This window comes from Corythoichthys intestinalis, chromosome 12, assembly GCF_030265065.1.
Source record: "Corythoichthys intestinalis isolate RoL2023-P3 chromosome 12, ASM3026506v1, whole genome shotgun sequence".
Lineage (NCBI taxonomy): Eukaryota > Metazoa > Chordata > Actinopteri > Syngnathiformes > Syngnathidae > Corythoichthys > Corythoichthys intestinalis.
In genome coordinates this window covers 54,111,195-54,124,874 of record NC_080406.1, presented here as the reverse complement: position 1 = coordinate 54,124,874, position 13,680 = coordinate 54,111,195, and the positions used below count along the sequence as shown (strand labels likewise).

Here is a 13,680-nt window from a genome sequence, read left to right as displayed (position 1 = left end):
GTCAAACTTTCAATGTGGATCATCCACATTGTTTGCATCCACAGTGGATGCAAACAGACCCAAAAGAAATTACAGAATGAAATTTATCAATGAAAAAAAAATTTTTTTTTTGAGTATTCAATTAGACAAAATTGCCAAAATGTCTAATTATTAGACAATCTAATTTACATTTTGTTCGTATTTAATTTTTTTAATCAGGCCCCAACGCCAGCACCTTGCAGATTTCATCAGGCACATTTATGAGAGCACATGACTTCTCAGCCAATCACATAGAGTGAATAGTGTGACACGAAGGCCCCCCGAACGGACATGAACACTCTACTCAAACATTTATGATAGCTACACTGTTGTAGGTACATTATCTACAGCGTCACTGTTTTCTCCTCGCACTATTTTTTTTTTTTAATTGAGCCGAACCCTCGACTTCGAGTGTGGAAAATGGACGCGAGAACGACACCGGCGGCAGAGAAATTCCCTGAAGAACTTTGTAGCGTTAAAGTTCACAGACTAGTAGGTTGGTTCACTTCTGACGTTCATTTATTCATGGTATGCAGTATACAGTGGCTTGCAAGGTCAAAAAAGTAACCCCAGAAATTTAATGCATGATTTTATTTATTTTTCCAAATAAAAGCTGAAAAGTGTGGTGTATTCATTCAGCCACTTGCCGACTTTCCCCAAGGAATTTCTTATAGTGTGCTACGGATAGAAAGACATGTAGTTCTTAAACAATAAATGTTAGTACAAGTTGTAATGATTTGATATTAAAATCCCTCTAAATGTTTTCGTTTTAATAAATTTGTAAAATTATTTTAACTCTTAGGTCGCCATTGTTGTTGAGGTCGCAGGGCGGTGACGTCACATGGACACGCTGCCAGACATCCACGGTGTCACTCTTTAACTACATTAACATGTCCTCGGTTCTGCCCTTCCAATTTGAACCCGAGTGGAAGATTAATGTGAAGGACAGCAAAAGTGCTAGAGTAAAAGGGATTAAAAAAACATGAAATTGTGGTGACCCTTTATTATATGACATAATTCACCCACGGAACTTATGGGTATATTTGGCTTAGTGCGTTTCCGGTTATGTCACAGACACATGACTTAAGAGCCGTGCGCGTTCCGGCTGAGTTCAGAGTTCACAGAGAGTTAGCAGTTGCATGAGCGGCCGGACACAGCAACACGTTTACTCGACAGGCCATCGAGACTCATAGCATCCATCCGCTACAAAATTAAATTTAAAATTGAATTGAACCAACCACAATGGGAATACATCAAAAACCCATGTGATGCATTAAAATTGTTCTGACCATAAGGACACTGATTCCCATTCTCTGTGTCAAAGCAGCTGAACAGGATAGGTTAAAAAATATATATTAAAATGTGATGCCAAGGAGTTTGAATTACATTGTGTTGTAGTGGATGACAGCAAGATACGAATAAGTACAAAATCGTCACGGAGGAATATTTCTGAAGCAGTATTTTGGGGAAAGAATATGACAAATAAAGTAATAAGATCTGGCCCATGTGTGTTTATCATCCTGGTCTTGCAGATTCCAGTGAAGCGCATCGTCCTGAACGCCAGGAGTCTGCTCGCATCGAAGAAGAGGAGGAGGAAGAGTCGCCATACATCAAGAAGGAGGAGGAAGAATTCATCCACATTAAAGAGGAGTGGGATGACTATTTCATTACAGTTGAGAACTCCCACAATGAGGAGCAGGAGCAACCCCATCCCCTCAAAATGGAGGAGGAGGAGGAAGACGACCCTCCATATGTTAAAGAGGAGGTTATGGACATCCCCAAGTGGGCTGGTGAGCCCTTGAATTGTGGAAGTCCGAATCACACCAGCAGAGAGGCGAAGCCTCTGAGTGGTAGCAGCAGCAGTTCAACAGAAGGATCCCAAGCAGACAACCTTATTGCTCCACCATCAAATAGTGACAACGCCAAATCACACTCGCTGTTCTGTGAGTATCAAGTTACATTCATTAAGAGAAGTGAGGGGCTCTGTCTGACGCGCTGTCTCCAAGAAGAAGCTTGAACTGTCATTTGGCAACGTTTGTTCAGTCTGTTTAGTCTTGATGTGATAGTTTGTCCAATCCCTGTTCTTTGACAATATGACTGAATAATTTTGACATCGGCACATCAGCGCGAGTTTAAAGTGCCTATGACAGATTTTTTAAAAAGTATTATTATGTGAATTAGAATCATATACAACAATTTGGCAAAGCGCAGATGACGTGAAATTAGTCTATTAGGCTTCGTCTACACTAGGACTGATAATTTTCTCCAGGGTATTTTGCCCACTATTTTTATACCTGTCCACACGCCGTTTAAGGTGCGTTTAAGGGCCTCCCCGCTTCTTCAAGGTACGCCTGCATTTGCGGAAACTACACATGTGTAAAAAGCAGAAGCCTCATGTGTTCCGTCATCGCCCGTGCAGTTTACCTCTGAACTGGAAACTCATTCCTCGTCCGCGGCAAATTTGGAAATTACTACACCTTCTGGACTGTCATTATTTTGTGATCACTGTTTTTTCCGTGATCGCAAGCGAACGCATCATTCAGGAGCGAGAGTGGAAGGGAGAGCACGCTCGGCTTTTACGAGCAGGAGCCGAGTTGTGATTGAAATAAATCTTTATAAAACAACGAAAGCCTGACATCATTACTTGGGATGTAACAATCGATGCTCAGTGCGCTCTCACCACTTGGAAAATAACAAATAGAAGCATATGTTTTGACGCTGGGTATATTTCCTGGAAGTTGCAACCAGGCTGCTCGTGCATAAAATTGGCAATCCTGGAAGTGGCAACAGTTTTGACAGGCAGAAATGACTTGGGGGGGACTGATCACGCTCCTCTTTGACTGGGGGTACCATGCAGGTCACTTTTCGGGGTTTAATTTTCCTCTATGCATTTTTATATACAGCAGGGGTCGCGTTAACCGGAAATTTTCCGTCGTTGACCGGTTTTTTAAAACGGTGACGGAAAAAACTGAAGTCCGTCAGTCATTTTGACAAGTTGCAATTCACACCCCAGACCACAGGGTGGCGAGTTAGCATATTAATTAGCTATTGTCTCTCTTAATGCATGACGTCGTTGGCTATTCTGTCAGAATATTGTAGCGTAACCGGGGTCTGGCGGCGACACCGTGATTGACACATCAACGCGAGGTTCTTATTGCTGCACCCGGTGTGCCAGTGCGTCAACCAATTGATGGACAAGATTGCCGCCTGTGTATAGACCCCAATCACATGACATCACAACTCCGCCCCCCTGACCGGAGCCGCCATATTGTGTGTCAGCCCGTCATGTTTATACATTACCGCTACGTACATGCCTCCTATTACGGCGTGTTTTTATGCTCGTTAATATTAATAATCAAAATGGTGAAGGCGTGTGTGGCGGTTGGTTGCTGTAACAGAGAAGATAGACGGAGAGACTTGAAGTTCTACCGTATTCTGAGAGACGCGAAGATGAGAGCGAGATGGACTGCTGTAATTCGACAAGAAATCTGGGCACCAAACGATCACCACAGACTATGTAGTAGTCTTTTTATATCTGGTAAGATGCATTTAATATATATTTATAAGATTTTGGGCTGACAACCACAATTAAGATCATTGTGTGACGTTGGTGATTGGGGTCTATATCGTTGCCTCCTTTTCTTTGGGGGCGGAGTTGTTGGCGGTAAGCAGAGTAAAAAGGGAGAAAAATACCACGACTTCCGTGTCTAATTTTTCGCCGCCAAGCAAGCGTTACAATATTAATTAAAAATGAATGAAAACTAAATACTATTGAATATGTCATCATTATCATTTTAAAAATTTAAGTGACGGGTAAAAATAGACTATGACCGGATTTTTATGACCCTGTCAGTCAAAATGACAGACAACGAAAATGTCTAGCGCAACCTCTGATATACGGTACCTTTTTTCGGTCGGCATTGAGTTAGGAGGGGCCAGCCCCGCAGCTGGCTGATGTGAGACAACTCAGGAAAACGTGCTCTGTGAAAAACGCTCATCTCCACCTCATCCGCGATGGTAGGACCCCAAATGGGGACTGAATTGAAGCATATTATTGAGACATAGTTTAAAGGTTCAAGAAAAATGTGTGGAAAAGAAATAGGGCTGTCCCAAACGACTAATTTCCTCCCGATTAGTCAGCCGACTATTTTTACGATTAGTCGACTAATCTAATATATTAGATATATATACATATATATATATATATTTTTTTTTTAACTAATAATGAAATTTTTGTTGAAGCTTATTAATTCACAAAAACATTTTGGAACACTTAAATTCTTTATTAACGTATAAATAAATGACATAAATCAATATAATAAATATTAATAATAATAATAAATCAATAATAAATCACAAACAATGAGGGCAAATGATGCTGGCATTAACTAGTGCAAAAGAAATATGAACGGAAACACTGAGACTTCACCTCTTGAACAGGAGTCAAAACAATTCTTACTCTTTTTGTGGTATGTCATTGTCTATATTGTTCTAAATGTTAAAATGAATTGTAATGTCCCAGACAACCAATTTCAGAATACTTTGTGTGAGTTCAGATGCTTTTTCTGGTGTGCATTTCGCATTTTTGGGGGAGGGGAAAAACTGTTCAACTTTTGTTTTAACCTGAGAATGGATAAAGTAGAGGGCACACTGAAATATTACCACAACTATTTTGAATGAGAGGCACACGTACTCACAGTAACAACAATTAAATATATAGTATTAATTTTATAGTCAGGGCTGCACATATTCTTTTTGCCCAGGTTCTCAGAGGAGGACCTGGAGATGTGACTTGGTCCTCATTGAGCTTGAGAGTCGACCCGCCTGATGCGATAAAATTATGACAAGCTTTACTTAGAGACAATTACCTTTAATTAATTATATAAACAATTAACGCTTGATTAACATCAACTGGCACAAAAAAATTGCCATTACTTTGAAGTGAAATGTAAAGAAATAAACATAAAAGCACTAATTTAAAATAAAGGGCATTCATATGCGGCTCCCACATTAACTCCAAGCCTTTGTAAAAGTGGGATGTCCTCCTAATAAGAGCTCATTGAACGTGCATGTTTAGCTTTGTGAAATGCGAGCAAAAACACGTTTGTCAGTGCATGGCGCTGTTCTTCAATAACTTTTTTTCGCCACTTTTCCATAGGGCGAGTGGGGTCCTGTTTGACATCGATAGTTTGCTTAATTGCCACATGCTCAGTTTTTTTCGTGCTTTTCAAAGTTTGGATGGCTAAAATTCTTTGACCCTACATAAAATGCGCTTGCCTGGCTCTGCCAGACTTTTCTCCCTGTATTTTTCAAACACTGAGAGAAATAGTCTGGGAACCATCCCATTAACAGCCTTTTCGAGCAGGTACAAAATCAATCGACAAATCAGATTCGTTTATTTGCGTGACGTGCTCTTAACGAGCAACGTCAGTCTTGCGCGTCGGAAGTCGTCTCCACAACAAAGCTGAACAGGAGAGCCGAGAATATGTTCCAATCCACGGTAAAATCAGTTTTAAATTACCAAAAACAGATCGACACGAGTCATTGACAACAGTCTGTCCCGCGCTAGCCATGTTGAATAAACTCCGCTCTCCTCGTACGTTTACTTCCGCGCGCAAGTCCCTCGTCCTGCTCTCGTCGCTTTAATAACGTGACGTCTGCGCTGCCCGTTGCTGATTGGTCCACTCCGCTGTCTGTTTGCTGTGGCTTGCTCCGCCCTGGAAATTGTATCCGCTTGAATGGTGGCCAGACTCAATAGCTGGAACAGCGGTGAGTCTGGTGTACCAGGCTAAAAATGCGCTGTTCTTATCAACGACATTGGGATTCTCACGGCAAATGTTGCACTACATTTCCGTGCGAGCATCATTTGCTTCTAGCCGTGGTACCTCCTGCAGCCACTTTTCAGCAAAAGTCCTTTTTTCCGGTAGCTTCGGTGACGTCTCTGTCGTCTGTCTGTCTTTTGACGGGGGTGGGGAACACGGAAATAATTACTCAGTGGGGCCTGCCTCTTTGACATTTTGAGAAGTGATTTTCTCGTGTCTGCCGCAAATACAGTGGTCAGCCATCGGTACGCAAAAGCGTAAGGAAGCCGTTGAGGGCCAGCGCGTTTGTCTACGTCCAGTACGCATGCGCGCATGCGGACCACTTATGTGCACCCCTGTTTATAGTATACTACTATATGTACATACACAATGATACTTTATAATCAGGGGTGCACATAATTTTTTTGCCCAGGTTCTCAGAGGAGGACCTGGAGATGTGACTTGGTCCTCATTGAGCTTGAGAGCCGACCCGCCTGATGCGATAAATTTATGACAAGATTTACTTAGAGCCAATTAACTTTAATTAATTATATTAACAATTAATGCTTGATTAACATCAACTGGCACAACAAAATTGCCATTACTTTGAAGTGAAATGTAAAGAAATAAAAAGCACCAATTCAAAATAAAGGGCATTATGCGGCTCCCACATTAACTCCAAGCCTTTTTAAAAGTGGGATGTCCTCCTCATAAGACCTCATTGAACGTGCATGTTTAGCTTTGTAAAATGCGAGCAAAAACACGTTTGTCAGTGCATGTCGCTGTTCATTGCCTTTATTCCGCCACTTGTCCATAGGGCGAGCGGGGTCCTGTTTGACATCGATAGTTTGCTTAATTGCCACATGCTCTGTTTTTTTCGTGCTTTTCAAAGTTTGGATGGCTGAAATTCTTTGACCCTACATAAAGTGCGCTGCTCTTATCGGCGACATTGGGATTCTCACAGCACATTTTGTACCGCATTTCCGTGCGAGCATCATTTGCTTCTAGCCATGGTACCTCCTACTTTTCAGCAACAGGCATGAAAATCTCTCACCTTTTGGCGAAATTCGCCGTTTTGAAGTAAAAAAGGGCGACCTACGTGAATTGCATAGATCCGAGGAGAAATTCTTTTTTTGGGGGGGGGGGGGTCGGGTCGGGAGGTTTTATTAAATTATTATTATTATCATCATGTGATTAACTTAGTACGTAAACTGATCGGTTCTTTAAAAAAATGACACGGACAGTCAGCAAATCCTTCTAGATGCTTCGTTGACGAGAACCAATCATCGGCCCAAGCTGCGGGCCATTATTCCAAACGCGCGCACTCCTTACGTGAAACAAGGAGTGCTCGGCGAGCCTTTGGTTGAATTGCAAAGCTGCGAAAACAAAAAAGCAGGCCTTATCCACACCGGGCAGACCAGAGCGCAGCATACACACTTGCCTGTATTTGCCAGCAGATTGAATTTGGTGAGTAATGGTTTCAATCGTTTTCACATTTTGCGATATAAAACAGTTAATGCCATTCGTTGCAGCTTGCGTTGAACACTGCCAGAGCTAGCCAAATCTTCCCATGAAAAAAAATAGCTCCCGTTAAATTGGCGTCAAGCTTGTGTATTTAGCGGTAATATAAACGAAGAAACACACTGTTGAGTCAAATTAAGCGGCATGCTCTCGGATTGAGGGGTCGCCTCGCATCGCATCGCTCCCGTCGTCCGCCTTAGACGCGTTATTTTCGGCTGGGACTTGAGCTGGCGGCCGGTGTCGGCACAACACCGGCCTGACGAGTGGTGGGAATGACTCTTGCTTCTTAAAGTGATCCTTGATTTTAAAGACATGTAGGCTCTAATAAATCACAATTGTTCTCTTGTATTAAAATATGTCGTTAGAAACACATAAAATGTTAAATCAATGGAAATATTTTATAATATTTAGTGCATATTTTGACCGATAGTTGGCGCCATGTTCTGCGGGCGCGGAGTGATGACGTAGATGATATTTTTCCAAACGTGTAGCGTGTGTACAACAACTGTGTATTACTGGCTTAACTCGCGAAGTAAAATGCCAGGATGTGCTGCTTATGGATGCAATTTCGAGTCAAATGGAAACAAGGAAAGTGATGCGAGTCTCCACAAATTTCCTGTTGACAAGAAGAGGAGAAAGGTTTGGGAAAATGCCTGTAGACAAGCAAATCTTCCCAAACAACCAAGGCTTTGTTGTCGCCATTTTTCTCCTACCGCGTTTGAGGATTTTAGTAGATGACAATTAATGAAAGATCTCACCAGAGCGGCTAGATATAAGCGCAGACTAAAACCAAATGCTGTTGCAACTATTTTCCCGCACAAGAAGCCTCAGCCTGCTCGGATATCGAGTGAAATGCGCGCAATGAAGCGAGACGGACGAGACACTCTGGCCGCCCTCTTAAGCACCCAAGCCGCTCCTGTCGCTACAGCGGGAGGCGAACCTTCGGGCGTACCGCTAGTCACAGAGGAAGCTAATAATTCACCTCTACTGTCAGTTCATCAGGCAGTGTGTGTTCAGTATTCAGCTAATATGAGTGATGCTGCCACTCAAACTGATCAAAGCACGTCCAATGCAATTCATTCAATGCAACACAAATGTCCCAACCCCATTGATAAAGCAATAAATTCTCATCGCCGGAATGGCATACATGTGAAGTCAAAATCCATTTTAGGGGACTCCCTCTGAAAGCTCATCGCGAGAATGGCAAGAGTGCCAAACAGTAATCAGAGAAAAGGGTGGCTACTTTGAAGATACTAGAATATCACACGTTTTTAGTTATTTCACCTTTTTTCTAAGTAGATGTTTTGAAACAATTCTGATACTGCTTATGATCAATCACAGTATCAATGCAAATGAATAGTAGCGAGGTTTATACTCAATCACCAGGCTACAATGAGTTAGTAGACACTGCTTATAATCAGATACAGTGTCACAATGGGTAGTAGACACTGCTTATAGTCAAATACAGTATCACAATGGGTAGTAGACACTGCTTATAGTCAAATACAGTATCACAATGGGTAGTAGACACTGCTTATAATCAATTACAGTATCACAATTGTTAAGCCTATCACAGTTAATAATCAATTACTGTAATAATATGGCCTATATAGGATCGTGGAGAATCGGCAACTTACATGGACAACAAACAACACTTCACTGCGTTAAACAAGCGGCACATTTTATTTAACCCACAGTATAAAGTGTACAAGCAAGCAAGCAACAAATGTATTTCAGCTCATAGATTACATGCAATAACATAAATCTCATTACCGTGTGCTGGAAGGACGGAGAGCCGGGGGCGTCCTCGGTAAAGCGAGCAAAGAAACACCAAAGCTGGGCGACGGCGCGTAATCCCACAGCGGACTCTAACCCTACCTGCCCCCGTCGCTTCTTTATAACAAGTTTCGCGCCTCGTAACTTCCCCTCCCGTTCGAGTTTCACACACGGCGAGAATAATTGGCCTCCCTTAGAAGTTTCGTATGGCCGTTAGCCTTTTGGGAATCCTTACTCCCTTCTTTTGATTTAGTGGTCAGGCCGTACCTGGGGATACTCACTCCTTCGTTTGACCTAGTGGTACCTCGGGCTTTCGACTTAGTGGTCCCTCGGGGCCTTTGACTTAGTGGTCAGGCTGCCCTTAAGGTTAAGAACAACACATTCCCTTTGAGATACATTAAGGTACACTATTTTGCGAAGTCAGCTTGATGGGTTGAAAACAACACATTCCAATATTCCCCTTCATTCCACTCCTGGTGCTTTCAACCACATCAAGCAGAGTCCGGATTAATTAATTAGGCCTCGTGCAAACTCTCCCCAATTATCATACACCCATAATAGCCACGACTCTGACCATCCGGTCGGGGAGCCATGGCATCGTTGAGTCATAACAAATAGTACAACTCCCTCATATAGTTCTCGCCTGGTTTGCATTTCCCCTAAGTTCCGTTCCCTATGGGTCCCATAGTTCATTATTATTTCCATGAGATGTCTGCCTCTGTCTCTCTCGGCATCAATCCTCACAGAACAGCGGCAATGTTCTGCCTCAATGGTTATCCTCATGACAATTTTAGTTTATTAGCATAGACAAATGAATAATGGTCGGTTACTATTTCATACACAGTGGCTATAAGCATATTTACACGGTCAGGGTGGCGCTTTATACGGCGATAAAAGAATCCACCCCTCATATCTTGGTAGTCCAAGATAGGCCCCCCTTCTTCAGTAAATATAATTGTTACGCATGCATCTACCCCGTCCAAGTTTATTTTTTCTACTCGTACCCTCATAATTCTAACTGATGATATATTTTCCGGGCAACCTGGTCCTCTAGACGTTTAACATAGCAACAAATTCCAATATTACATAGCGTAGTTAAAGCAATAGCGATTAAGACTAAAATCATTGGTGGAAGCAGCGTTACCCTAGCAGTTTGTGATAATCCTGTAAATATGTCCCACCAATGATGAGCAGATTGTTGCTGAATAATTTTAGCAGCATGCAAAATTTCTCCTTTAGCCATTAATGTTGATACCATCAGCTGGGAAACATTGGACGCATGTGAGTTAATCAATTTCTTTATCTCAGTGGATTGTTCCAATGCGCATTTGAAACGCTCCAAAGAGATTTGCCATGGTGTATGTAACACTTCCCATTGCACAGCCGTAAACCGGCTAGCAACTGTGTAATTTGTCAACCAATACGTCCCGTTTCCCCACTGAAAGAAACGAACATTACATAGGCATCCTACAAATGGAACCGTTGGCAACATGGAGTGATTTTGGGCAGTGGCCACACAAAGGGTATGTGGTCCCACCTGCCACAAAATGTCCCTACTCGGTTCCCTTGACCAATCGCATAAGGCGAAGTCTACTTTTGTTAAGCAATGATTAACAAATTCGTGATGCAATTTACAAGCTAGTCCTTTATCTGTGTTCTCGCAAAGATCGGTATTAAAGGTTTGGTTCGTTCCTGAATTAAACCATTCACCTTCTATATGCAAAAACCAATAGCCTAGTTCAGTTATTACGGGTAATACCTGGAATTTACATACGGTAACGTTTGAGGTTACTGTGTATTGTGTCCAATATCCCCTACATTCGGTCGTATTACAAATCGTATATTCCGAATGTAACTGTAACCATAACTCGGAGGATATATTCCAAACACTTCGCCACTCCCGGTAATTCCCTGTAGTCATCATTCGTACAAAACGCTCTTTTTGCGCCTGTGCATGTAAGTATTGTATGCTACATGCGGTCCAGTTTAGCTGTTTAGTTACGTTGGTTAACACTTCACTAGTGGCATTCCACATGTTTAATTCCCGTTTGAATACATTTATCCACAGTTTAGCATTTTCTTTTTGTCCCACCATTGAATTAGGAAGCCACATTCCTACTTTTAGTAAGGCATCATGAGTTCCCTGTCCGGTCCCAGCTAGTTTATATCGCGTTATTTCATTATCGACGGTGTTAGATACCCCCAATAATGTTCCGGTTCCCCCTAACAATGTGTCATACCATTCTCTCTTCCTTCGAACACACGTGGGAAAAACAGGGAATACAACTTTCCAATACATCTTTGTAGTTATTACTGATTGTGCCAAGGGTGTACATGTATCAATTATAGGTACCAGCTGTGTATTGGTAATATAGGGGGAGGGGTCTTGTGACAAGTTCTGTGATGCCACTAATAGTCTCCACCGAGTCCAGTGTGCTCGTCTTATCACCCCTACACACCTGCCCGACCGCTGACAAGAGTTAGATTTTGCATCTATAGCGATGTCGGAAGCGTTAATGATCACCGTGTCTCTCGTCAGCACCATTGTCCAGTTCTTTCCTCGGTAGGTTGGGTTGCATTCTGCTCTGAAAGACCAAGATGTTATGTCATTTTGCATGGATTCTGGTTTCACTGCACACAGTTCCACTTTTGACCTAATCCAAATTCTGGTTCCGTTGGAAAACAGCCAGCTGGTTGGTTCCTGCCTCAGGCTCCAGAATGCCGTACCGGCCGTGAGGTTGGCCATGATGCACCGTTCACCTCCTGGACACGTCGCCCCATCCTGGGTCATATTGATGCCCTTGTCGCCCTTGAGGTTCCATGTCAGCGACCCCTGGGTTCGGGAGCGTAGCGTCTGTCCCCAGGAGAGTTGGACCATGGCACCAAGGACAAGGAGGAACATGACCAAACAGCCGACACTGCCAGATGACCGGACCTCGATAGTGGCCATGACGGATGCGTCCCGACGCTTTCCGTCCAATCAGGAGTTCCCACCAAGGCATCCACCAGCTGCAAGGAGCACAGTTAGTCCTATAATTGAAAAACACAGATTAGTCTTCTCGTAAATAACACTTAGAAACAGGTATATTAACCCATTTCTCCTCTCCTTCAAATAAGACGCTCACTGTGGCGTCATTTCCTTGTGCAATTATTTCAGCAGCCCTGGGGGGCCCTGAGTGTTGTTTCACCCAGACTTTAGCTCCGGCCCTGTCAGTAGAGCCAAAGCCCCCTGAGCCTCGCCCAGATCTTATCACTGGTTTGGGAATTTCTTGAACTGTTGTCATGTTACAAGGTTTTATTACCAGTTGGGCGATTTTACTGCCTTTTTCCAAGGTTAAGGGTTGGTCAGCAAACAGCTTACACACCACCCCAATCTCTCCTTGGTAATCAGCATCTATTACCCCAGCTTGTATGGTTAACCCCTTGAGGGCCAACCCACTGCGAGGCAACACATGCCCAAAAGTCCCTTTGGGACATTGTAGACCCAATCCTGTCTTCACCACCTGAACCTGTTGAGGTAAAATGGTTACTGTTGTTAATATTCTTAAGTCCAGGCCTGCGGAGCCTGGAGTAGCCCGAACCGGAAGTTCGGCCTCTGGATCAATTTTCCACATTTTAATAGTGTCTTCCGTGCAGACTGTTTCTTGATGGGAAATCATTCTAATTAACGGAGTCACCCCATCCCCCACTGGTCTGTTGTTAAGTTGTTCAACTGACAGTTCTAAATACTCCCGCCATTTATTTAGTGACCTGTCTGACGCATTTTTCCTGATTGCTTCTTTGAGCAACCCGTTCATCCGTTCAATTAGTCCAGCTGCCTGTGGATGGTAGGGAATGTGATAAATCCACTCTACATTATGGCCCGTGGCCCAATCTTTGACCTGATTGCCTGTAAAATGAGTGCCGTTATCAGATTGTATTTGTAACGGAGTCCCATAGTACATCTTGATCAAATTCAGACATTTGACTGCGCTACTCTGATTTGCGTTTTTACACGGGTGAACAACTAACACCCCAGAGAATGTATCTACTGCAGTGCATGCGTAACGACAGTTTCTAGACAATGGCATAGGTCCAATGAAATCAATCTGCCAAATCTGCCCGGAAGTTTTCCCCCGTTTTAATTGGCCCTGCAGGTGCTGTGGCATACTGCGTCGCTGATGTTGACATTCCTCGCAATCCATTATTGCCGTTTTAATATCATCAAGTTTCAAGTCAATCCCCCTCTGACGTGCCCACTGCAGAGTCCCCTGAATTCCCCAATGTCCTGCTTTGACATGGGCCCATCTAGCTAGCCCGGGACTTGACTCCCTTTCAATTGCCATTACTTTTACCATTTGATCAACAGTTTGATTGTGTAATGCCTCAGCATCTGTCCGATTCGTGTGCGCGTCTACATGCAAGATAGTAACGGGTACTTCGTGCGTTTTTTCCCATATCTGCTCCCACAACTCTTTCCCCCACACTTCCTTGTTATGAATTTTCCACTTGGTCGCATGCCACGTTGGCATCCAGGTGAGTAACCCCTGCACTACTGACCAAGAATCGGAGTACACGTGCACGC

General features: G+C 43.2%; 1 protein-coding gene across 2 annotated transcripts in view; it reads left to right on the top strand.

Moving 5' to 3' along the window:
* The first annotated feature begins 293 nt into the window (after nt 1–293).
* Nucleotides 294–13,680, top strand: part of LOC130926769 (zinc finger protein OZF-like) — a 29,895-nt gene continuing 16,508 nt past the window's right edge. The window contains exons 1-2 of one of the 2 annotated variants that reach the window (XM_057851954.1): nt 294–510; nt 1,551–1,961. In XM_057851954.1, the coding sequence (XP_057707937.1) occupies nt 1,739–1,961 (223 nt within the window). In that variant the 5' untranslated portion in view covers nt 294–510; nt 1,551–1,738. Of the gene's footprint in view, nt 515–1,550; nt 1,962–13,680 lie in introns of both variants that reach the window. The other variant, XM_057851953.1, reaches the window with a different exon arrangement.